Source organism: Cydia pomonella, chromosome 9 (genome assembly GCF_033807575.1).
Source record: "Cydia pomonella isolate Wapato2018A chromosome 9, ilCydPomo1, whole genome shotgun sequence".
Taxonomy (NCBI): Eukaryota; Metazoa; Arthropoda; class Insecta; order Lepidoptera; family Tortricidae; genus Cydia; species Cydia pomonella.
Genome location: NC_084711.1, coordinates 11,571,012 through 11,598,982, shown reverse-complemented (window position 1 = coordinate 11,598,982; position 27,971 = coordinate 11,571,012). Strand labels below are relative to the sequence as shown.

Here is a 27,971-nt window from a genome sequence, read left to right as displayed (position 1 = left end):
CTTAATTTGGGTGGAAGGTCACGAAGAAAGCTAATGGGAAACAAATATAACGGTACCTTCATCCAAAATTATATTACGAGGAAATTAATATTAAGAAAATTTACATTTTATGACTTGAATATAATTTCCGCACTTGTATCGTAAATAAGTATTTTGAGATTAATTACGTACCTACAGATAGTAAAAGTTGAGATGATACGACCAGTTTACTCACATTGTAATAATGGCTGGTATTAGTCGATTACAAGCAAAGTTTTTTTACTCGTTGACTAGTGTTTAAATAAGACCTGTTGACCAACTCGCATACTCTTTTTTATGAATTTCCAAATAATAACTTTACAATTAATTTGATTAAGATAACACAAAAGACATCAACGAGCTTTTTACTAGAGATGAAACGAAGGCCAATAATAGAAAGCCTGAAAACCTTTTGTAGATTTGACCGTTTGTTAGTCGTATACCTCGAAAATAAAAAATCCTTGTAGCTTCTCACCTATTCGCGTTTCACCGTGATAGCGTATTTTGCTGTAGCCTGTAATATCGGTGGTATATTTTGTTACTCGCCTATATTTTTAATAGATTTTTACAACAGTAGCAAATTTTAATGTAGCATGTATTACCAATAGCCAAATTTAGTTAGCCGCAAATTTTTTTTGTTGCATTTTACCTGGGTCGCATATTGTTGTGCTGTATTGTATTAATCGTAAAAAAAAAATTGGATATATCACTGGGATATAATAAAAATACGGTCGCTTATTGACCTCATTGTTACAGCCATACATTAACTAGCTTTGGAGAATGTGTTATTTAGGAAATCTACCTCTATATATCACACTCAAAACCAGGAGATAAACTACAAGTGCGAAATGCATTTACAAAACAAAACTATAGAGGTATAGTGCTTAAAGGAAATGTCACGATATGTAATAACGCATTATAAACAAATATGTATCGAGGTGAAAAGTGACTACAGTGAAGAAAGGCAGTGAAGTAAATATACTATGAATTTTATACACCATTGTAATTGGCGACCAGAAATCATATTACAAGAAAAAAAATCTGTTCAGAAATTATGAGATCGCGGCGAAACGCGAATAGGTGAAAAGCTACAAGGAATTTTGATTTCGAGGTATACGACTAATAAACGGATTTGACACCCATATTAATGTTTAATAATAGTACTTTACAGTACCTACATATGGTGTTACTTTATCGCACTAGTGCATTTGCATATTACGTTACTGTGCCGAACATTTAAAGGGCTATATGTACTGTAAAACGTTGTACGATACATGTGCGAATAGGTAATGCGCAACGCGTGTCGATTTAAAACACTCCCTTCGGTCGTGTTTTAATTTATCGCCACTCGTTTCGAATTTCCTATTTTTCGCACTTGTATCGTAGTACTATTATGATTATGAAAGTAGCACCATATGTACAGTACATAGGTTTAGGTGAAACATTGGTATACCGCAGAGCTGTTTGAACCCTGGAAAGGACATATGACAGTTTTTATCATGGTAGTGTTACCACAAGCTGTTACCAGGGCTGTCCCTAAGAAGGTGAAAAGGGTATATATAAGGTTACTAATTATAATTATACGCAGACGAAGTCGCGGGAGAAAGCTGGTACTGAATAACATTATTAACAATACATATTAAATAACCATATACAAGTATTCTTTAATATCACAAATTGAAATAACCAAGTTCATCGAAAACCGATTAAGATTTAACTTGACAGTAATGTTACATATACGAATAGCATAATAATAATTATGCTTTCGGGAAATCCATAATATTGTTGTGGTTACATAACGTGACCGCGTGTTTCTAGCTGCCGCCGGTATGTACTATGTTTAACGGACGCCGCGACAACTAGGACAACGACATTGATTTACAGCTGAGCATAGTGGTGCACTACTATAGCTACGACTGTAGTACAGTTATATCATACCTGCAACTAACTAGGCTCGTCATGCTTAGTCTGAACTGATACATGCACATTTTTAGTACTCGCTTGTATAAGTTATACTTGTTTTCGTTAAACTACATGTTATAGACATTAAACAAGCACCCACACAATGTTCAAATAAACATTGATGTTTATATACCTACTCGTTATTAAGTCATTATCATCTGCAGGTTAGGTCAGGACGATAACTATCATCAAATACCCCTTTTAACATATACATCAATTTTTTTAGAATATAATAAAAGCTATCGTCCGTGTAAAAGTCATTAAATTTCCCCCACAAGACTTTCTTCTGTACCCTCGCACTAAACTGCAACCCTTTAGAGAAAAGAAGGTATTTTAAATCCTTTTCCAGGCAGTAAATAATGTATATGCTGTTATTGCGTCCAGTAGGATCAAAGTTTGATGTTTGATCATCAAACATCCTACTGGACGCAAACAACTAAGCCACATGTTTTGATAAAGATATAGAGTTTATGAAGTTAGGGCTTGTAGAGTTAGAAGCTTGGCTCTACATGAGATCTGATAACTTTTTGACATCGCGAACCTTATGGTATCGTCTTAGCAACATTTGGTGGGGTTTGCCTTCTTTTTGTAAGTTGCTCACCCCCCATTATTGGGGTTTAAATTCTTACATTACATACCAATTTTCAGCTTTCTAGGACTTCAGGAGCTACCCTAAGAGTTTTGATGATCATCAGTGAATGAGTGAGGGTTTTTTTAGATATCAATACCATCTAAAGTACAATAACTATGCAATTGCAACTTTTTATGTTTAATAAGTCCACTATTGACATCATTTTGTTTAGGGATAATCCAAAGCCAAGTTATGAGGGTTCAAAACGAAGGGCTTCGCTTGGCTCGTCTTGGGGGGGGGGGGGGGGGGGGGGAGCGGGGGGGGGGGGGGGCACTACCGTGTAATGTTTTGCGGATCAAACAACGTTGTCATCCGGGGGTTTCCAATTGGAAAAGTTTTTTCATTTTATTCCAAAAACTACACTGTCAATAGTTAATGTTATTGATAGTGTCAGATTCGCTTTAGGATAAAGTATGCATTCGGTAAAATCAAACATATTTACGACACTTACATACGTCTTAGGGAATGTTTTTTATCAACCTAATAACAATCGTGTATTGATTGAACATTAAGTAAGTGGCCAAAATAAGTGCCATTCACACAGTTATCTGACCTCGCGAGATGGCCTTCGCCTTTGTCGCGACTAGCAATTATAAACGGAAACAACATGGTTGCTGGTAACGGCAACAATAAGTACTACATTTAATAAGGTTCTGCAGTATCAATTTGTCTGTATCAAGTATATTGTAATATTCGAGTGTTGAATAATTATGAACACATTAATCGCTAACATCTAAAATCGAACATCGCTATTTTTCTTACAATTTCGATATTCTTGGCTTAAGTGGACCTTTATTGTAACTTTTACAGTTAAGGCCTTCTTCCTCGTGTTGCCACGGCTCCTGGGAGCCTGGGGTCCGTTTGGCAACTAATCCCGACAATTGGCGTAGGCACTAGTTTTTACGAATGCGACTGCTATTTGACCTTCCAATCTAGATGGTAAACTAGGCCTTATTGGGATTAGTCCGGTTTCCTCACGATGTTTTCCTTCACCTAAAAGCAACTGGTAAATATCAAATGATATTTCATACATAAGTTCCGAAAAACTCATTGGTACAAGCCGGGGTTTGAACCCGCGACCTCCGGATTGTAAGTCGCATGCTCTTACCGCTGGGCCACCAGCGCTTCGAAGCCATCAGCCCCTAGCGGGTAAAACCTGACAATTTTTCGGCGAGTTGAAGGCCATTTTAAGAAATTACACAATTCTCACTAACTTTTACCTGCAAATGTTTAATGCAAATTATAAAAAAAGATAAGCAGTTTTTTTTTTTACTTTAGGATCTAGATTCAAAGTTAAATTACATTTTTTTATGACACCCAATCGAAAAACCTTCTCGGACTAAGGTCGGACTAATAGCTAATTCCAAGTCTAAATTAGGAGATTATGTTGCATACGTTGAAACATCCGGTCTTTTGTCAATAAAAATATTTCATGAATAAAGTTTATTTTCCTAAAATGATGGCGGAAACTAACGTAAAGTACTTGGCAACAAGGATGATTTTGTGGATCACAAGGGTGATTTTGTGGATCTCAAAATTTTCTCGGTAAAGGGTGTAAGACCGGATCCTACAGTGTTAGGTAACTATTTTATGTGTTAGACTTAGAATATTAGAGTATGTGGGAATGGGAATGCAGGAATATGTCTTAGTGTTTAAAAATAAATGATTTTAATAATCAAGTTTTATTATACATATTATTAGTCAAAGTAATCTACTTCGTTAACTGTTTTACCAATATTTCTTGCACATACAGCTGTGTGAAAATTAAAATTTTACATAACTATTATTAAATATGATTTATGTATCTGTCTCTATATAGAGATTACTGTACCAAAAGTTTGCATATTAATCACCGGCAGGAACACAACACTATGAGTAGGGTGTAGTGTTATTTGGCTGCTAGTGTAATTGTATTGAAACCGAGTTAAGTATTGTTCCGGAGACGAAATATGCATATTACATATAGTGTAGTTGATAAGTGGCACTAGTAGGTAGACTTTTAATTCCGTCAGGATTGGCGCATTAGTGCTGCGCGCCGTCCATGGAATCTCTTAAATCTTGCGCCCATCTCAAATACATAAATTCTACTTCGAGTAATCCCTTTCAGAGTCTAGGAAATACCATTAGCTTGGTTTGGGTTGCTTTGGTTCTCTCCTCTGTTTAGCCAGATCTCTAACTGCCTTACCGCGGATTTTGCGAGCTGAACTTTTCTGATCACCTCCCGGTCACAGTCGTCGTACGAGGTAATCACAATCAGCGATCCGAGGTAAATAAAGTCCTGTATAGTATCCAGATCTGATAGTTTTCCAGTTCAGTTTAACGGCGCTGTCCTTTGCACAAACATCAGCTTGGTCTTGGATTTATTAACACAGAAACCGTATTACGCGCTCTTTTTTCGAACCCTCTGCAGAAGCACGACAAGTTAAGATTAAGTTCTAAGATTGAGACTAATATGCGATTAAGTCCCGTTCTATAATTTAATAAAGTAAGATTAGTTTGTGCTTATAGTGGTAAGGTCATCTGCAAAGCGTAGATTATTGAGCCCGCTTATCCATATGCCTCCGTTCCAATCCCCCAAGATCCAATGCATGGTGTGTCCGCCTACGAGATTGAACAGCTGTAGCGAGAGAATACACACCTGTCTGACTCCACGATTGGACTGAAAGTCTTCATTTCTTACCCTTGAAGTTTATTTAGTCGTATGGCACAAGTAGATAAAAACCCTTGAAGTACCGTAGAGATACAGGTTTCGTATAAGGAAAATTAGTGCATGGAAATCATGGAATTTATAGCTGCACAATCTTGCAAAAACCTTGCAAATTTTGCGAGATCGCGCACGATTTAACGTGCAAGATTGATCTTGCACAAAAGGTGCAAGATCTCGGAATACCGAGATTCCACACCTTAGATTGGATCTCCTTTTACAGCCTTCGTATGCCAACTTTAATAAAAAAGGCATGACGTCGTATACATACCTAAACTTCCCATTATTTGATTTCAATTATAATATTAGACCAAATGCTAAAAAAAAAACTGGTATAATATTGTAGGTTGAAGACCGGATCTCTTAAAACTTGTAAGTGTCTTTTTTAAAGCTTCGTAACACACGACTGAAACGACTGAGCGGTTATTACAATGTGACAAGAGGGGTTTGATAAAATGCCATCACACATTTCTAGTTGTGTAAAATGACTACTATTTTGGTAGGAATTGTGATCTTACCCTCCATCCGATCTTATCCGCCTATACCTTACTTAACTAACAAGGAAGGGTACCCAACTGTCCGACTCCGATTTGATTCATTTTGATATATGTTATAGAGTAGTCTAAAATAACGGGCACGTATTTTTTTTTAGCTGCCCAAACTCAACCTATTGGGAGAAATTGTCCTCCAAAGTACTAAAAAGTTACTAAATCTTCTAACTCCTATAGAAAGTGATGCTCAAGCAACTTGCTAGTTAATGGCTTGTTTGAGTATATGTTTGAGAGCAGGAAAAAATAATGTACACGTGTTTTGTTATATCTGCTTAAACTCAAGTTTTCCTAAAAAAACACCCGTCTTTATGTGTAACTATAGTGATAAGATATTATAAAACTTCGAATGTCGATTTTTTTAGGAAAAAATGAGTTTTAGCCGATATAACAAAACACGTGCTCATTATTTTTATAAAATTAACATATATCAAAATGAATCAGATCGGAGTCGGACAGTTGGGTACCCTTCCTTGTAAGTATGTGTTCGCGTCTCCGCCGTGTGAACTTAGAAACACAAATATTAGGTACCTACTTATATCTTTACAAAAAAAATTTACCTATAAGTAGGAGTAGGAGGTAAAACGATATTTTAAGATTTTTTGGTTTTTAACCCTTTCTAAGTCAATTTAATTTTTAAAATTTATAAAATTTCAGAACGAATGTTAATTGTTTGCATTGTAGTAGGTAGAAGGTGACCAGTAATAGACGATTTACCCTACCACTTAGGGCTCTAACTCAATTTTTTTCGAGGTTGGGCATCAATTATGTTTATTTTACGATAATAAATAAATAAATATTATAGGACATTATTACACAAATTGACTAAGTCCCACAGTAAGCTCAATAAGGCTTGTGTTGAGGGTACTTAGACAACGATATATATAATATATAAATACTTAGATAAATAGAAACCACCCATGACTCAGGAACAAATATCCATGCTCATCACACAAATACATGCCCTTACCAGGATTTGAACCCGGGACCATTAGCTTCGTAGGCAGGGTCACTACCCACTAGGCCAAACCGGTCGTTAAATAATATGTTGACCTTTTAATAGGCAGTAACAAATATATTTACTTAGACAAAATAATTAGCTCCACCTCTTTCACACAAATAGATCCCATACAATAATATTATAAACAGTTGGTTTGGTAGAATTATAATACGTCTAATATAATATTTTAACGTTTATCTTTTTATTTTGTTTCAGAGACCATGTATATAGACACCTTACCTCTAGTGGTTTGGACGCTTTTAGTCACAACGACACATGTAAGTACTTACCGTACGTAGTATAATATACCTACCCATCACATCACAACGGTGAATAGTAATATTTAGAAGGCCATTATCTTCAGCCATGATTTGATCGATCACGAAATAGATGAACTTTTGATAACCTTGCCTTAAGTAAGTTAAATAAATAGGTACTTAACATTTAGCACAATCGGAATAGAACAAACCTCGAAATCTCTTGGACAGTTCTAAAATTTGGTATGTATGTAAATTAAAGGCCCCTTTTTCATGTCCACACCATTTCACATTTGGGGACCTCGAGGAATCGCAGCCATCTTGGAAAATGTGTACCAACCTGCAGAAATATGGTGTAAGCCGTGTAATATTAAAGCTTATTAAACTCCACACAAAAAAGTTCTAGATATCTTTGCGGAGAAACATCTTGTTATAGAAAATACTTGCTGAATCTAGGTTTAGCGCTTATACACTTCCAGGGGACATTCTTTTAATAGGAAACTCGGAGGAATATCAATTCTACTTTTGTTTATACATTTGTTCATGATTTACCCCAATATCAACATTTTACTTGAATGCGACTTTACCGGAAAATAGGGTTATGGGTTTAAGTACTGATGATTCGGTACACTCTGTAGCTTAGGATACTGGCCAGATGAAAAAAAAAAGACATATCGGAAGATTGCTCTTGCCCTTCACAACCTGCTTACACTTATTTTATTAAAGAAAAATCAGTAGAGCCGCCTTGAGAGAACGCAGAATATTAAATCATATTTTTTTATTCTAGCGCGTAAATCATAGAATTCATAGAGCGTATTTCAATAAGACAGACATTAGTAGATCCATAATTAGTACACGAGTGCTATGCAATACAAAATTACTAAAATTAACAGAGAAAAAATGTTTAGGGCTAAATATTGTGATTGAAAAAGCTGATTTTAGGTCTTAAATGGGGTTCATACAATAGTGATTGTAATCAAATTTGACACATACTATGTCTGGGATCCATGTGAACGTTCCTCCGTTTTTTTTTCTATTTTTCTCAGGATCTTGGAGTTTTATGTGAATATTAGGTATGGAGAAATGGAAGCTGAATTTAAAGTAACGTCAACATGAATCCCAGAGATTGTATGTGTCAAATTTGATTACTGACACTATTGCTTGAACCCCAATTGAGACCTAAAATCTGTTTTGGAACATTTTTCTTCCGTTAATTTTAGTAAATTTGTATTGCATAGTACTCGTGTACTAATTATATATGGATCTACTGATATCCGTTTTATTCAAATCAGCTCAATAATAGGGGTCTTTAATTTAGGCGCTAGAACATAAAATATGATTTAATATTCTGCGTTCTCTCAAGGCGGCTCTACTGATTTTTCTTTAATAAAACAAGTGTAAACAGGTTGTGAAGGGCTAGAGCAGCGGTTTCTAACCTGGAGGTAATTACCCCCGTGGGGGTAAAACTGGTATTTCACGGGGGTAATAAGCTAAATTAAAGCTAACAAAGATTAGACCTAAAAGAAAGACGATTGATGATTATTGGGAGGAGGGGTAAAATCAGGATCTCTAGTTAGTCTTAGGGGTGACAGGACTGAAAAGGTTAGGAACCACTTGGCTAGAGGAATCTACCGATATGTCATTTTTAAAAATCCGGCTAGTATCCTAAGCTACAGGTTGTACTGAATCATCAGTACTTAAACCCATAACTCTAATTTCTGGTGAAGTCGCAGTCAAGTAAAATGTTGATATTGTGGTAGATAATGAACAAATGTAGAGACAAAAGTAGAATTCATATTCCTCCGAGTTTCCATTAAAAGAATGTCACCTGGAAGTGTATAAGCGCTAAACCTAGATTCAGCAAGTATTTTTTATAACAAGATGAAGTTTTTCTGCAAAGATAAAAGGACTTTTTGTACAGAATTTAATAAGCTTTGATTTTGTTTTACACCATATTTTCAAAGATAACGTAGATTTAGAGTAAAACGCAAATTTCTCCAGGATGGTACACATTTCCCAAGATGGCTGCGATTCCTCGAGGTCCCCAAATGTTAAATGGTGTGGACATGAAAAAGGGGCCTTTATAAATACATACCAAACCGGATTTTTATATTGGATTTATTTTTCGAATATCATTTACTACAAATACTTTTGTGATTCCTAAACAGGCGATCGACGTGTGAAACATTTTCTCAATTATTTCACAGGTAGCGACAGAAGGCCAATATGGAATAGGTTTAGGAATAAAACGAGAAGTATTTTTCTTAAATTTAGAAGACGGCTATTTTGGCTGTCAAGTAAACGAATCAACACAAATATTACAATTATATGAATTATCGAAATTATGCGACGGTGTGCCAGACTGCTATAAAGCTTCCGATGAACTTAGGTCAGAGCTGAAATGCACAGGTGAGTCAACTGCCATTAGTAAGTTTCTAGTTCATACATTACAATACTTTACATTCTAAAGACAAGAAATAAAAATTAATACCTCATTCCCTTGAATATTTTCTCCTCAAGAACCACTGTAACTAATTGAAGTCGAAATTACTATCTATGGAACCTTAATTAATAAAATTCACTACTGTCTAACTATCACGGTTCATGAGATACAGCCTGGTGACAGACGGACGGACAGTGGATTCTTAGTAATAGGGTCCCGTTTTACCCTTTGTCTACGGAGACCTAAAAAACAGCATCGCGAACTCATGGCATAGGTCGAATTTGCGGTGCCCCTCCCGCTTTTACTTTCTTACACACTACACTTAAATTGAATTATAATTGTACAAAGATTATATAGAGATATAGTACAGTAGCTGAATCAACAGAGACCAACCAATGTTATATTATTGTAATTAAAATTATAATTACAATTATAAGTATGTAATACAACGCCCATATTTATGTAACATTTTAGACGATTGTACCAAAGAAGATGGCGCGCAGTGTATAAATGGAGCTTGCCTTAACGGTGTGTGCCATTGTAATGACGGTTTCGGAGGATGCAATTGCCAAGAAGCTGGTAAGTTTTCACATCTCATCTTTTGCCGTTTTTAACTTTGTTTTTAAAACAAGAAACTATATAGACTTACGAGTTGTTAAACTATGACGGCAATTAACTTGCGTATCGCTGTTTTAGATGTAAACGAATGCAAGGAACGGCCATGTGATGTTTTTGCACACTGTACAAATACTGTGGGTAGTTTCCAATGTTCCTGTTTCCCAGGCTATGAAGGCGATGGTTTTACTTGCAGAGGTTAGTACAAAGACTGATACTTATTATACTGGGGCTATTGTGCTCAGTACCTTAAAAAGTATGAGATTATATTTGTCGTTTTTGTAATCGCCAGATATTAACGAATGCGAAGACCCAGCAGTGGCATCACGATGTGTAGCGAACGCCGAGTGTTGCAATTTGCCTGCTCATTTCATCTGCAAATGCAATCGTGGATTCGAAGGAGACGGCGAGGAAGAATGCCGAGGTATGTTTCCTTTAAGATATAAATAGTATTAGCAATATTGGTTCGTATCGAATCCGTATTGCCATCAGAGTTACATTAATCTGTTTTCGATTTTTTTAATCAGATTACTCCTATATATTAATTTTAGATATCGACGAATGTCGTCGACCTGGCGCTTGTGGAATCAACGCTATCTGCCAAAATTATCCGGGAAATTACACGTGCGCTTGTTTAGCTGGTTACACTGGAAATCCATTCGATGGTGTAAGTTATTTTTCACTGATTTAAAAAATATTTCAAATGAATGTAAACCGGCGTAAGATCTCGGTGACGTCAGAGGATCCTAATTGTCAAAGTGTGGATCAATCACAATCTGGATCTCGTTTTATTTATACATCAAGGTATGGGCACTCACACACAGCACAGCGAATGTCATTCCAGATCTAGAGCAGAGCCCATCTGGGGAAGTACCTCTACCTTACAGAAAACCGTAGCACTATAGACTATAGGCAAATTAACATGAAGTCGTCTCCTTCACGATTTTAGACATCTCTTCTAAATACCTAAAACTGGTATCAGATCCATACCAGTTCCTCGTTATCTCCAGAATACAAATTGACCGGTTTTAGTTTAGGGGGGGGGGGGGGTTGAAAAAAGGGGAGGGGGGACAGATGGCGGCCGACCATGATTGATATTTGTTCACATTTTGAGTGCTATGGGACCGATCAGTTCGTAGGAGGTGTCGTTTGAAAGATAATTAAATTCACTATTATTGTGTCTTAGTAACCGTAGTCATAACTGTAGTCGTTTACAAAATATTTGAAAATACACGATTTTTTTCCGTGCATGGTCGGCATAAATACTGATAAAACATGCTTATAACTCAATTAATTATAACTTTACCGCAATTAAGGTAATTTCAAAATATATGGGACATTTCATTAGCTTTCTAAAAATATAAGTTTTATTGGTGTATGATATTATATAACCAAATAATGACGAATTTTGTTCAGCATGGACCACTACGTACCGTCATAAAAATAGCGGCCGCCCTTCGTTGACTTTTTAATTTTTCTCGGGTTCTATTTCACTGATCAATTCGTGTGAGGTGTCGTTTGAAATAATATTAAACGTACTATTATTGTTTCGCAACAACTATAGTCATAACTGTAGTCGTTTACAAAATAGCATGTTTTATCAGTACTTATGCCAGCCGTGCACGGTAAAAAATAATATATTTTCAAATATTTTTTAAACGACTATAGTTATGACTACCGCTATTAAGACACAATAATGGTACGTTTTATATTCTTTCAAATGGTCGGTCTCATAGGACTCAAGATGTGAATAAATATCAATGTATATTTGAACGCCATCTCTCCCCACTTAGTATTCTGTCAACTCGTATTCTGGAGACAACGAGGAACATATGCCATGCCAGTTTTAGGTATTTAGAAGAGATGTCGACGACTTTTCTCTAAAAAGGCCAGTTTCCTCCAGACTACTAGACCAGCGGTACTCAACCTTTTTTTATGAGGGCCACAAAGACGGTTTTGCCTTATAGCCCCGGGCCGCAAGATGAATTCGGATCAGTACTGTTTTAAGATAAATATGAGTTTTTTTTATGTCTTAACAAGGCCGATTTGATAAGTTATAGGTACTTACTGACTTACAAAAGTATAAGTGTAGCTTCAATGTTATTAGACGTATTGATTCTTTAAAATGTCTTAAATTAAATAAAGCCCAAAAAAAAGTTATGATAATTGAAACATAATTACAACCTTTTTATTTATATTTCGTGAAAAGTTAGTGTTAAAAGAGCTGTAACTAACGAAGGTTTAATTTTAGTTTTAGCCTAATATTTTAGAGTAAACAGGCGATTTCTTTTAAGTATCCTACGTACAGTAGAGAGAGAGTACAGAGTAAAGAGAGCGTTTATTTGTGGCAAAATAAGAGGAAAACAACAACTAACAAAACATAACATATAAGCCACGAAATGGTCCCGACTCAGCATTTTGCTAGCCTGGCTGGGCTAGCGCTGGTCTTCCGTCAGGGCCATGACCGTGTACAGCACGAACACAATATTTTAAATAAATATTTAAAAATTACACATCATTAGTTTAACAAACTAATTGGAAATTGGAAAGTAAGCAAGTAACTTTTTACAACGAATTTATAGAATATCCTCCGTTTTGTATAAGTTTAAAGTTAAAAACGATTAAAATCTGTCATGAAACGATTAAAATAATGTTTATTTTTTTTGCGGGCCGTTATACCCTGCTAGTGATCAATAAGGCCCAAAACAGTACTTTTATAAATTTTGAATTCTTCAGGAGTGCCGTAATATTTTTATAACAATTTTGGTATATGTAGAAACTTAAATAAATGAGAAACCTATATTTTACGTACTATCCTGATTAGTTTAAAATATACGTAATAGACGACCGGTTTGGCCTAGTGGGTAGTGACCACCGTAGGCAGCTACGAAGCTGATGGTCCCGGGTTCAAATCCTGGTAAGGGCATTTATTCCTGTGATGAGCATGGATATTTGTTCCTGAGTCATGGGTGTTTTTATGTATTTAAGTATTTATACATATTTATATTTATATATTATATATATCGTTGTCTAAGTACCCTCAATACAAGCCTTATTGAGCTTACTGTGGGACTTAGTCAATTTGTGTAATAATGTCCTATAATATTTATTTATTTATTTATTTATTATACGTTGGGTGTTCAACAAGTCTTGACGTGTCTGCAAACGATAAGCGTACAGCTATAGTTTTTGTGTCCTTTATTAAGTATTCTCAATTAAAAGAGTGAACACGTTTGTTTTAACTTCCTACAGTTAATATTTTAGTTTAAGGGAAAAATTAAAAAAATTGAGATGACGTCGTTGAATAAACGAGACGTTCGTTAAAACGATTAAAATCTGTCATGAAACGATTAAAATGATGTTTATTTTTTTGCGGGCCGTTATACCTTGCTAGTGTTCAATAAGGCCCAAAACAGTACTTTTATAAATCTTGAATTCTTCAAGAGTGCCGTAATATTTTTATAACAATTTTGGTATATGTAGAAACTTAAATAAATGAGAATCCTATATTCAGTCAGTTTTACGTACTATCCTGATTATTTTAAAATATACTATTTCAATTTATATTAAGGTGGGCCTTATATGCTATGCCTCACTTACCTTAGATTGCAATAATAGTATTTAATACAAATAACTGTATTAATAACTATAACTAGTATCCTGCTGAGTCCCACGAAAATAAAACCAAAGGGCTTCTTAAAAAAATGAAAATAACGCAAGTCTTCTGTTAAAAAAAACACCAGAAATGTTGTTTATGTACTTATTTCAGTAATAACACCTACGTAACAAAATCAGACTATGTCTCACATCATAATATTTTTTACAAGGTATATCTTTGCATATTTTAAGCTTGTGTTAAATCTTTGAATAAGGTTGACGTGCTGAGGTTAAGAATTAGACGAAATCTGTTAATAGTAATATGAGAGTATTTTATACTAGCTTAAGTAAAATATTTAGTTTGTACGGACGCAAAAACACTTTTCTGTAGTGTTGCTTGTTTGTCTGCGTGTTGTTTGTAAGAAGAGGTATTTTGTGAGTGAGACCAGATTGATAATTTTTATTTCTATTAACTCTGAGTTAGCGGATTTTCTTAGTAATAATCCTAACCTAAAAAGGGGGGTATGTAACGGTTGGCTATAAAACCTTCTTCAGATTAAGCGCTTTGTGCTTGCCGGTTGACAAAATAAAAACATTTAAAGTCGACGTCAGATTAATTAGGTAAGTTGTGAACTAGCTTCTAGCGTAGAATTGAAGTTACGCCATTTTAGAATAAATACACATTTAAAAAAATATAATAAATTGAAACCCTAGTGAAAGCCGTTTATTTTCCTCTAGTTAAAAATGCAGAAAATCTATTGATATCTATTATTTTTTTAATTTATAGGGTAAGAAATATGAAATGTTGTCAATTAGGATCCTCTGACGTGATGTGAAAAAGTCATGGGTAAATATACAATAGTCGTTGACACTAGTCAGAACAAGTGTCACTTTATTTGTCACTATGTACCTACATTCTTTTATTTCAACTTTAATAAATAATTGCAAAAACTCATATCGACATTTGCTATACGTTATAATTATAATATTAACAATAGAAAATAAATATCGTGAAAAAAAGGGAAAACTGATAGATTAGAAAATTTTAAATGGTTGTACGTGATGGTGACATTTTCGTTTGAGTCACGGAACTGACTTCATGGACAGAAGATTTGTACCTAATAAGATATCGATGAATATGTATAATACATATATCTGTGATTAGTACCTTGGTAGGTATCTCATTATAGAAACAATTAGCCTAGCTATAGCGTACTTCTATATAAAATTATAACATGCATGTCATTGAGTTCTCTTTATCGGACTAGTGCGTGGACGTGGATGAGTGCGCAAGCGGGTCGGCATGCGGCGCAGGTGCGACGTGCAGAAACGTGGAAGGCGGGTTCGAGTGCAGTTGTCCCCCCGGCAGCGAGGGTGATCCTCGCGTTGCCTGCCAGGAATTGGACGCATGCGCACGCGCCCAGTGCGGTCGCGGAGCTCTATGCCAGAATCTACCCGGCGCTTACCGCTGCGTCTGCCCGCCTGGTTTCCAAGGCAACCCAGACGTAGGATGCACTGGTGAGCAACCAAAATGCCTCAAGTGAATCGCTAACCTACTCTACTACTGTGTGGTCTAACGCTTTGTGGTATTGTAACTGGTCGCGTGTAACGAATCGCGCTGAACACTACCGCATCCGGACGCGCGGTAGCTTCACGCTTTTACTAATTATCACTTCATTCGAAACATTTATCGACAAATGTAACGAACCAATTTTCAGCTAGTTGGTGCATTCACATCGGCGATCGAATTACAACCGTCCGAAGACTTTTGTAGCTATAATGAGTTTTATGTTGGCGACAAGAGGCATTGACGGATCCTTGTTCGTGAAATATTTTATTTTATTAGACAAAACTTCTTCCTTCCAGTTTCTACTTCACGACTTTCGTTGACTTCTCTAACACTGTTTTATGCTCAGTCGCCTGTTCTCCTGTTTCTTGTTCTTCGTAGACTTCGTAGTGGCCGTTGGAGTTCCTATTGCGTGCGTATGTCTTTAGATGAGGTGCGCCGGCGGTAGATGTAATTTAGACGTGAGTTGTTTTTTACACCAGACGTGGATGAATGTAAGAGTAGCAAGAAGGTGTGCGGCGACCACGCCGTGTGTACCAACACGGTGGGCAGTTACGTGTGCGCGTGCGAACCGGAGTACACTGGCGACGCGCGCGCGCCACATGGCTGCCATGACGTCGACGAATGTGAAGCGCTGGAACGCCCTTGTGGCACGCACGCCGTCTGCGAGAATGCTGCGCCCGGCTACAACTGCATCTGTCCTCAAGGATACAGAGCCAAACCTGACCCACAAGTTGCCTGTGAACAGGTAAATAAATCACAATTGTTACACTATGTTTGCACGGTCAGCTCAAAAGATCAGACTTTCATATTGCATAAGTATTATTAACATTCATTGAAATGCTTTCAGATCGACGTCAATACTCTATGTAAATCAAATTTTGACTGTACAAATAACGCCGAATGTATAGAAGAACAATGTTTCTGTAAAGAGGGATTCGATGCAAAAGGATCTGTTTGCATTGATATTGATGAATGTGCTACAAAAACATCGACTTGTGGAGAAAATGCTATGTGTATTAATACGCTCGGGTCTTACGACTGTGAGTGCGCTACGGGATTCGTAGGGTCACCACCGACTGTAAAATGTCGCGCTCCGTGCGATGATGTGAAATGCGGAGATCATGCCTACTGCAAACCAGATGGCGCTGAAGCTTACTGCGTATGTGACGATGGGTGGACTTTCGACCCCACAGACATAGCAGCCGGTTGTATCGATATCAATGAATGTGACACCTCTGTTGGACCTGTCGGCCGCTGTGGCATAAATGCGAGATGCTCGAATACATTGGGTAGCTTCACATGCCAGTGTCCAGAAGGATATACTGGAAATGCATATAAACAGTGCACAGATATCGATGAATGCCAAACTGACGGAGCATGTGGTGTTGGCGCAGAATGTATTAATCGAGATGGTTCATACAGCTGTGAATGTGCTGAAGGCACAGTGCCTGATCCTGATCCACGAGTACGATGTGTTGAAATCCTTTTATGTAGAAACAATGATGAATGCCCCGGAAATGCTGTATGCGATCAAAACTCGAGATGTTTGTGTCCAGATCCTAATGTTGGCAATGAATGCAGGCGTAAGTAATATGTATCAGCCTATAAGTAAATAAATACGTACAGTCAGTAGCAAAAAAAATATGCATATCAAACAAATACAACTTAATAATAAAATCATTTGGCTTAACGTTAGATTTTTGTTTCTGACTGTAAACCATAAATACATACCTATACAAATCTGCATCATAATTTAGTATTACAGTACATATGGTGCTACTTTCCCGCACGGGTGCGGAAATGAGCACTTTACGTGCATATGCCGAGGCTTTAAAGAACAATATGTACTGTAAAGCGTTGTACGATACACGTGCGAATAGGCAATTCGCAACTCGATGTGTCGATGTAAAACACTCCCTTCAGTCGTGTTTTAATTTATCACCACTCGTTGCGAATTACTTATTTTCAGCACTTGGATCGTAAATAACTATTTATTCATCTGTTGTAGATCCTTGCGAAACTTTACATTGCGGGAGCAACTCTGAATGCCTACTGACAGACCAAACGGCTCAGTGCACGTGCCGAAGTGGCTTCACTGGAAACCCGTCATCTTTCGGAGGTTGTCTAGATATAAATGAGTGTCTTTCTAATCCATGTGGCACTGGAGCTGTGTGTAAAAACTTACCTGGTAACTTCCAATGCGAATGTCCTGGCAGTTTCCACGGGGACCCTTATATTGATGGATGCCTGCCAGGCAAAATGCCAAGTGAATGCAGTGACACTAATCCTTGTCCTCTCGGTGAACGATGTATATTACACGATGCAGAAAATGTCTGCATTTGCTCTCAAGGGTACATTCGAAGTAAAGAAACGGGTTTGTGTGAAGACATCAACGAATGCACTCAACATGGACACTCCCCTTGTGGTCTAAATGCGATCTGTAAAAACCTACCGGGAAGTTATGAGTGCAAATGCCCCTCGGAATATAGTGGTAACCCTTATAACCTATGTGAAATGTGCAATGATATTAACTGCCAATGCCAGCCACCATACAAAGTTGTAAATGGTCATTGCGTTCTATCAGGGTGCTCAAAAGATAAAAAATGCGGGAAGGGTGCCGAGTGCATAGTTATTTCGGACGGAGTAAGTTACTGTGCCTGCCCTGCCGGATTTTCTCAAACTCTCGATGGTTCATGCGAAGATATAAACGAATGCACTGCTGGTCAGCCTGTGTGCGGAATTGGCGCGGAATGTATGAATACAGTGGGTTCTTTTATTTGCAAATGTCCACCAGGTTATGGCCAAGACATCACTACTGGTCATTGCAGCATAAATCAAAAACGTTGTATTAGCGATTCAGATTGCTTTTCTAATGAAAAATGTATCGAACCTGGGAAGTGTGTTTGCCCACCGCCATTTTATCTAGACGTAACTGACGGTCAAAAATGCAAAAGTCCATGCGAGAGGTTTACTTGTGGAATCAATGCAAAGTGTACGCCCAGTGACCCACCCAGGTGTATGTGTATGGCGGGTTTCGAGGGAGATCCATATACAGGTTGCACTAACAGAAATGAATGTCATAGCGCTCCATGTGCATATGGTGCGATATGCCACGACAAAAAGGGTGGTTTTCAATGCGAATGCCCTCAAAATATGATTGGAGATCCTTATAAAACCGGATGTGAGTATAAATCATTACATATTACCTACATTAAATTATAATGGTCAAATAATTATTGCATTGGTAATATATTTTCAGACAATATTAATTTTGAATTGGTCTTTCATTTTGGTTGTAGGCAGCGTCGAGGAAGAGCCGACACAAAAACAACTTTGTAGCTCAGACAATGAATGTCCGAACACGCTATCATGCTTGAACCGCACATGCCTATCACCATGCAGCAGTGTTTCTTGTGGACCTAATGCGTTTTGTGAAGTCGATAATCACGCAGCATGGTGTCGCTGCAATCCCGGATACACTAAACCTGAAGGGGGAAAGTGCATATCCGGTGAATAATAATTTTAATAATAATATAAAAAAAAATACTTAAATAATAATCAACCTATCCATAGAAACCTTAATAATAATGAAAATCTATTTCCAGGTTGCGATTCGTTCTCATGCGCTTCTCGTGCACAATGTATTATATCAAAGTCAGGGCCAACATGTGTGTGCCCTGAGGGCATGGTAGGGAATCCATTCCCGGGAGGCTTTTGCAGAAGAGACGTGTGCGGGCCGGGCGCGCCGTGTGAGGAGCCCATGTCTTGCGTGGCTGGGCGTTGTCGCCAGCGATGTGAAGGCGTAGTATGCGGAGTAGGCGCCTCATGCAATGAAGAAAGTGGAAAATGCGTTTGTAATGATTTCTTTGTCGGAAACCCTGATTTGCTATGCATGCCACGTAAGTATACTCATTCTTAAATTCTACGTAAGTACATAATATTCTCGTATCCATTTCACCTACATAACACCTACAGAATATTTTATATTTTAGCTATTTCACCACCAACGTGCAAACCAGGATGTGGGGATAATGCACATTGCGTTTACGGACTTTCAAACGCTTGTAAATGTAACAAAGGTTATACAGGAAATCCGTATATAAAATGTCTCCCTCGAAGACAAATAACTTGTGCTAAAGCATCTTGCGGTCGGAACGCTGTTTGTCAACAAACGCGATCACATGTCGAGTGCCTCTGTCCACCAGGTTATATTGGCAATCCAAATCTACAATGTATTGATATAGATGAATGTAGCTCTAAACCATGTGCTGAGAATGCAATTTGCATCAATACCCCAGGGAGTTTCAGTTGTATTTGCAAAAGCCACTATGTGGGTAATCCGTACGAACTTTGTTCACATGTATCCATTTCTAAGTGTACCCAAGGCAACAGCTGCACTTGTACTCACAATGCTACATGCCCAGATGGATACATATGTGAAAGATCCAGATGTGTCGATGCATGTCGCAAAATGTCTTGTGGTCCAAAATCTATATGCGAAGAAGGCATTTGTCATTGTCTACCCGGATATATAGGAAATCCCAACAACTTGCAACACGGATGTGTTCCCGATAATAAGTGTATGACAGATGGTGATTGCAAAGACAATGAAATATGCTTCCAGGTAGCAAAAAAATTAAGAAAATGCGTGGATTCTTGCAGTAAGTTACAATGTGGACCTAATTCATTGTGTGTTAGCTCCAATCATCAAGCTCATTGTTTATGTGCTGAAGGGTACGTGGGCAAAGCAAATGACGTTAAATCTGGTTGCTATTTAGAGCATAGTGAACCAAATGTAATTGAATGCAATGGACACAGCGACTGCACAGAGCCGCAACTTTGCATGCCAGTGGATGGGTCTACGAATAGGTGTATGGATTTATGTGCAACTATAGCTTGCAGCGCTAACGAAGTGTGTAGAGTGATAGACAATAGTGCACGCTGTGATTGCAAAGATAATTTCCGTTGGAATCCTGTAACGTCTATTTGTGAGCAACCATCTACTCCAAGCTGTGAAAAAGATGATGACTGCGACGACAACAAGTCATGCCTAAAAGATGTACTTGGTGTAAGGAAATGTTCTGACAACTGTTTGGCATTTAGTTGCCCTCAGAATTCAAAATGTATAACTAGACGCCATAAAAGTCAATGCGAGTGTTTATCAGGTTTTATAGGAAATCCCAATGACCGTGATGGATGTTTACCTATCAATAAAAACCAATGCGTCGATGATGCACAATGTCGAGAAAATGAGATTTGTAAATATGTTGGGTCTATTAAAAAATGTACATCAGCTTGTCAACAAAAAATTTGCGGTCCGAATGCTATCTGCGTTACCAATAACCATGTTGCAAAATGTCAGTGTCCATCTGGGCCCTTTACCGGCAATCCCGATGATCTAGAAATAGGATGTCAATCAGTCCCATGCATATATAACACGGATTGCTTAACCCACGAATTGTGTAACCGTATGACACATACATGTATGAATGCATGTGCAGAGGATTCTTGTGGTGATAATGCTGTATGTATAGCAGAAAATCATAAAATAAGTTGTCAATGCCCAAGTGGTTATAAAGCGGATCCACTACCAGAGGTTAATTGTAGAAAGATAGAAGTCTGCAATCCAAATCCTTGTCATCCAACTGCCATCTGTGAGCCATATCTTACATCGTACACATGTAATTGCCCTGTTGGATTGACAAGTGACAAAACAGGAGTATGTAGAGTTCAGGATGCTTGTCCTAATGGTGATGATGACTGTCCGTTAGAAGCAACCTGCGTCGCAGGACGATGTGCAAATCCGTGTGACGGAGCATGTGGTATGAATTCTCTGTGTAAAATTGTAGATAGAAAAGCTATATGTTTATGTCCCGAAGGTTATGAAAGCATCCAAAGCGGTAATGCTTGCAAGAAAAAGCTGCTAACCTGTGATAATGATGCTCATTGCCACGGGGATGTGTGTTATAATGGACAGTGTTTAACTGCTTGTAAAAACTCCAGCCAATGCGATACAGGAGATATATGCCTAAAGAATTTTTGCATGACACAATGCGCAAAACATTCTCAATGTGGCATTGGACAAGCATGCGTAGGCGGACAATGTTTAGTTGGCTGCAGAGTTAATGACGACTGTGCCAGCGAAGAATCTTGCATAAACAATAAATGTGTTAACCCATGTCTTGCAACACGAGTGTGTGGTCCGAATGCTATTTGTTCAAGAATTAATCACAGTACAAAATGTGACTGTCCACTCGGATTTGAAGGAACGCCTTCTCCTCAACAAGGCTGTGTACGAATACCAAGTGCGTGCAGTAGAACATCCGAATGTCCACCAGATCATATGTGTATTGGATTTTTGTGCCAAGTGCCTTGTCAAGATAACTCTGGGTGCGCGATTGGTGAGAAATGCAGCGATAATAAATGCCACAAAATCTGTCACTCCAGTAGCAACTGTTTGCATGGAGAACATTGCAGTTCTGGATTATGTATACCCGGCTGCAAATCAGATGCAGATTGCCTTAGTAACCAACGTTGTGAATCAACAACATGCCATTGCTTACCTGGTTTTAAATTAAATATTGACGAATGTATAAATATCAATGAATGTTTAGACAATCCATGCCATCCATCAGCTCAGTGTGAAGACACAATAGGATCTTTCAAATGTATTTGCCCAGCTGGAGCAATCGGTGATCCTTATAAAACTGGATGTCTACTACCAAACCAGTGTAGACGAGATGAACAATGTGACAGCTCACTTGCTTGTATTAGAGGAAAATGCCAGAATCCTTGTCAGACTAAAGCATGCGGGTTAAATGCAATATGTTCAGTACGGAACCATAGAGTTGCATGCTCTTGTAGAAAAGGATATCTCGGCAATCCACTAGACAAAAATATTGGATGTTTCAAAGTGGAATGCGTCGATAGCTCAGATTGTTCCAGTGATAAATATTGCAATAGTAGAAGTAACAAATGTTCCGGTAAGTTTTAGTTATTATCTCCATAAGTCAATGATTTTCAAAGATACCTTTAAAATTAATTTTATGATTTGTATATTGTTTTCAGATAAATGCGATGATTCTGCATGCCAAGGGGGCACGTGTAAAATTATAAATCATAAATCAATGTGCACTTGTCCAATAGGCTTTCATTTGAATGATAATGCCTGTGAGGATATTAACGAATGCTTGAACAGTCCTTGTCCCGTAAATTCCGATTGCGAAAATTCACATGGATCTTATGCATGCAGATGCATTAATGGAACAATATTAGACACAAGTAAAGGCATTTGCAAACTACCTGGCGATTGTTTTTCAAATAATGACTGCTCGGGAAAAACTACGTGTATTAACAATCAATGCGTCAACCTCTGCCAAAAATCTTCGCCATGCGGAGAAAATGCGCAGTGTATCGTGGAATCACATTATGTTATTTGTGAGTGCCTGCCTAATAGCCAAGGGGACCCGTACAAGAAATGCACTAAATTCGAATGCACAAAAGATACAGATTGTTCGTCAGAAGAAGCATGCGTCAACTACAAATGTGTAAACTCTTGTAGTATTCCACGAGCTTGCGGCAGAAATGCTGATTGTCTCTCTAGAAGCCATATTGGACATTGTTCGTGTTCACCTGGCTATACTGGGGACCCAGTGCTTGGGTGCGTCCCAATACAATACTGCACTGATGACAGCAGATGTTCTTCTGGCACTAAATGTGTCGATAATTTGTGTGTCGGTATGTAAACTGAGGACTAAAGCATTGTTTTTTACTCGGCGTGTCCTACTTGCTTACCCGTTTTATTTGTTTTAGGTTTATGTAAAAGCTCAAGGGAATGTTTAAGTGATCAAGTTTGTATTCAAGGAACATGTCGATTAACCTGCAACTCTAATAATACCTGCCCAGATTTTCAATTTTGCTTAAATCGAGTTTGCACAAAGGAAATTCAATGCATGGCCGACGATGATTGTGCTGAAGATGAAAAATGTTCTGTAAGCAGAAATGGAATTCCGCAATGTGTAAAAGTATGTGATGGACATCCATGTGGACGGCAAGCTAACTGTTTAGGTCAAGTTCATAAGCCCGTTTGCTCATGCAAAGCTGGGTATTATGGAGATCCGCGGCAAAGTTGTAAAAGAAAACAATGTGATGTTAATAATGACTGTACGGATGACAAATTGTGTGATAAGAATATGTGTAAAATAGCATGTCTGATAAGTAACGACTGCGGAGACAATTCAATATGTTCATCTGAAAATCATAAAGGTGTATGTTATTGCCAACCCGGGTACACTGGCGATCCTTACAGAGCTTGCGTGGAAATTAATTGGTGCGAATCTAATACTTGTGGGAGTGGAGCTGAATGCAAGAACACACGAAACAGTGCGCTATGCACATGTCCTACCGGAACAGTCGGCAATGCTTACGAGGAAGGATGCCGTAAAGCACAAGAATGCCGATATAATAGAGACTGCCCAGCTGCCGCTCGCTGTACTGTTACTGGTGCTATAAGCAAGTGTACAGGTAAGTGTCAGGTATATGATCAAAACACAAATGAAAATTTAAATTTTCAGACTTAAAGTAGGTGTATTTTTTAGATGCATGTGAAAATGTACAATGCGGTAAAAATGCAGAATGTGTTGCCGTTCGTCATATGGGACAATGTAAATGTAAAACAGGCTATGTAGGAAATCCTAGTTCTCCAAATGGATGTAGCCCTCGTGAAATTACATGCACAGGGAAAACAGACTGCCCTGATGACAAGTACTGCCATAAAGGAATTTGTAAAGGTAAACACAATTTTGAGTTATTTCAACATACCTATATCTAATCATATTCTAAAATAAATCTAACTAAAGTACAGTAATATATATATAAATATTATAATACGCTTATTTGAAATATTTGTTTGCAGCTCTCTGCCTTTTGGATGAAGAATGTGGTTCATCTGAGAAATGTATTACTGGTCAATGTTTAGATCCATGTCAGGTGGAAAAAAGCTGCGGATTGAATGCTATCTGTCGCTCTGAAAATCACGTGGTGGAATGTAGCTGTCCACAAGCATTTACTGGAAATCAAGATGTAGAATGTGTTCGAAGTGAGTTTTATATTTTAAAAAACCAGCCAAGAAAATTTCGGACTATGTTAAGTGTAGGGTTCAGTAGTTGTCTCTCTGTCACAGACTAGATTAGGGGCCCATTTGTATTCATAACATATACCATGTACAGTCAGAAAATGATTAGCTTAGTATTATTGCATACATATTTGTATGCATTATAGAGGCGGCAGAGGGGAGGTTGTATTAGTGTGTGTAAATAAATACAAATAATTACATCTGAAACTCTCACCTTACTTTAGACGCGGCCAGCTTAAATAAGAAACAGTGAATGAGTATTTTCAAATTAGTGTGCTTAGTACTTGTTGTTGATTAGGAATAAAGCAAAAATCTTAATCAGAGTAGATAAATAGAATCAGGCGTTACTTTGCGGAAATCCATATTAATTAAAACTAAAAACATTACTTACAGAAATACATAATTGTTAAATTGAAAGGTATGAAACTTTATGAAATATATTATTTCAGTTCCCCGTTTATGTGGTGGCGCTGGAGAATGTGAAAATGGTCACATGTGTCACGATTCAATGTGCGTTCCTCGATGTAAAGTGGATGAAGAATGTGCACTTAATGAACGGTGTTCTAAAGGAGCTTGTTTATGTAAGTGCTTACATTTGTATTTTTTTATTGCGTGTAGGCACCTCTAGGACCTCTTCACTTATGATACCTATTTTTTCAGTAACGTGCAGAGTAGATAATGACTGCTTCTTAGGACACATATGCTTAGGAAATACTTGTCAATACGGATGCAGGCAAGATGAAGATTGTGGTCCTGACGAATTTTGCAAAAACAATTTTTGTGAAAATCCATGTGCCAGTAACATAAATCCATGCGGACCCAATGCACTTTGCTCTGCAGTGGACAGGAAAGCACTCTGTTCGTGTCCAGATGGCCTTATACCAAACCCGACACCCAATATTGGATGCGTGCGAACGCCCACATTACAATGCCGCATGCATACAGATTGTTCTGCTGGTTGGAGGTGCGAAGACGACCGTTGCCGGCCGGCTTGTACGCTTGACGGCGCCGAGTGCCTGCAGGGTGAACGGTGTGACGCCGGGGTATGCCGTTACGCGTGTACTTCAGACGAGCAATGCTCTGACGACGAAGTATGTGATGGGCGCTTGTGCGTAACAGGGTGTAAAACAGATTCTCACTGCGCAAACAATCTTGCGTGCATATCAGGACAATGTAGTGATCCTTGCACTGAACCAGCTACATGCGGCTCTAACGCTTTATGCACAACTAAAGATCATCGGCCTGTTTGTAGTTGTCCATCAGCATTAGTTGGAGACCCAAGAACGGTTTGTAGGAGAGAAATGACTCCTTGTGATCGAAATAAGAATTGTGCAGATGGATTTAGCTGTTATGGTGACACTTGTCATCCATCTTGTAGAAGGTAAGAATTAAGAATCGTACACATTAAAATTGTTAAACAGTATAAGTAGTAGCCACCATTATCTTATTAAACGGATGTCAATATTTTTATGTATTATTCAACAGTGACGTCATATGTTTATCTAACGAAAAGTGCATTCGGGGAATATGCCGAGTCGTATGCAATAGTGACGAAGCTTGTAGCGATGGGCAAATTTGTGAAAACAGAATTTGTAAACAAGGCTGCAGAGATGATAACGCTTGCGGTGAATCGCAAGCATGTTTCAACGGCCAATGTAAAGGTATGGCACATTCGTAAATATTTTGTTAAATAAACTACTAAGTACTATCATACTGTAGATAAATCAAAACATTTTAATATATATATTACGGGCAACTTGATAAGTGCGGTCACTATGAATAATGACCGGTTTGTATGCATAATGCCTGCATCAAGTGGGCAATGTAAATAAACCTGAATTATTAGTCATTTTCACCGGTCAGTATGAATAATTATATATGAATATTCAGCACACTAGTTCAAAGTTTAGGTTGGGTTGGGTTAGGATTTTATCTCATTGCCCGGCTAGGGAAATATTCAAGTGATAAATTCAAGCTATCTCAACAATTGACGACCGGTTTGGCCTAGTGGGTAGTGACCCTGCCTACGAAGCTGGTGGTCCCGGGTTCAAATCCTGGTAAGGGCATTTATTCGTGTGATGAGCATGGATATTTGTTCCTGAGTCATGGGTGTTTTCTATGTATTTAAGTATTTATAAATATTTATATATTATATATATCGTAGTCTAGATACCCTCAACACAAGCCTTATTGAGCTTACTGTGGGACTTAGTCAATTTGTGTAATAATGTCGTATAATATTTATTTATTTATTTAATTCGTGTGTCTACGGGTCGTCGGGCATTATTAATATAGACCGGCCAAAGTAATAAATGTATCACATTGCTCGACGCTCTTGGGCATTCATAATGTCCGACCACAACTTATATACTGCCTGGTTAATCAAGTTGCCCGTAATATATATTTTTTCTTTTTTTATTGTGGGACCCAACTTAAGTACCAACGACGCCATACTAGCTGTATCGAAAATTAGATACTTAGGTTAAGGCACCAACTATGCCGGATTTTAACTACTATCATACTCTAATTCTGTTTTAGATCCATGCAAGGAAAGCGGTTTATGCGGCATTTGTTCAGAGTGCAATGTTTTAAATCATCGAGCACAATGTAGTTGCTCCAGAAATTTCAGCGGTAATCCTTTAGTGGAATGTAAAAGAAAACAATTGCAGTGTGATGGATATTGTCCATGTGATGACAGTGGATATTGTATATCCCTATGCGATGATAATTTGGATTGTTTATGTGGAGAAAATTGTGTTGACGGCGGTTGTCGATCATTATGCTCATCGAAAAACAAATGTCCTCAAAGACAGATATGCGTTAAAGGAGCATGTATTCCTGGGTGCAACAATGACAGAGATTGCGGAGATGACATGTTGTGTTCCGCAAAACTTTGTCAGCCGGCTTGCCAAGAAAAATCTTGTGGGAAAAATGCAGGCTGTTTACCGACTCACCATCGAGCCGTGTGTAATTGCCCTAGCGGATTTTCAGGTGATCCATTAAGAGAATGTAATGCATACGAATGTCAGCACGACGAAGAATGTGGTGCCGATGAAGTGTGCCTGGAAGAAGGAAAATGTAGAAATGTATGCGTAGGCGCATGCGGAATCAATGCAATCTGTCGTGCAATGAACAGATCACCACAGTGCTCTTGTCCGCCAAATTATTTAGGAAACCCTAAATTTGAATGTTCTAAGCCAGCAGCCGGTAGCTGTTTGCGCAATCCTTGCGGAATAAATGCTCGTTGCCGGGATTTCGAAGAAGGTAGTTACGAGTGTACATGCCCACCAAATTGCGCTGGTGACCCACAAAAACAGTGCTTCTGTGGTGCTATGGAGCCTTGCGCTTACAAAGCGTGTGGGACGAATGCGCAGTGTCGTATTGGGCATAATAAGGAAGCTCAATGTTACTGCCCACGCAATTACCCTAATGGTGACCCAAATATAGAATGTAAGTATCTGGGCGCAAATCAATCATCATCATCGATGAGACT

General features: G+C 38.0%; 1 protein-coding gene across 1 annotated transcript in view; it reads left to right on the top strand.

The window, feature by feature from the left end:
* LOC133521381 (uncharacterized) overlaps positions 1-27,971 on the top strand; it is a 166,505-nt gene that overhangs the window by 22,684 nt on the left and 115,850 nt on the right. The window contains 21 exon segments of the mRNA XM_061856321.1: positions 7,080-7,141; positions 9,328-9,529; positions 10,038-10,142; positions 10,260-10,376; positions 10,471-10,602; positions 10,730-10,845; positions 15,044-15,293; positions 15,825-16,090; positions 16,193-16,928; positions 17,354-18,526; positions 18,645-18,854; positions 18,951-19,244; positions 19,338-22,328; positions 22,414-23,082; positions 23,158-23,868; positions 23,943-24,134; positions 24,260-24,442; positions 24,928-25,059; positions 25,139-25,859; positions 25,964-26,139; positions 27,017-27,928. Coding sequence (XP_061712305.1) covers positions 7,085-7,141; positions 9,328-9,529; positions 10,038-10,142; positions 10,260-10,376; positions 10,471-10,602; positions 10,730-10,845; positions 15,044-15,293; positions 15,825-16,090; positions 16,193-16,928; positions 17,354-18,526; positions 18,645-18,854; positions 18,951-19,244; positions 19,338-22,328; positions 22,414-23,082; positions 23,158-23,868; positions 23,943-24,134; positions 24,260-24,442; positions 24,928-25,059; positions 25,139-25,859; positions 25,964-26,139; positions 27,017-27,928 — 10,345 coding nt within the window. The 5' untranslated portion in view covers positions 7,080-7,084.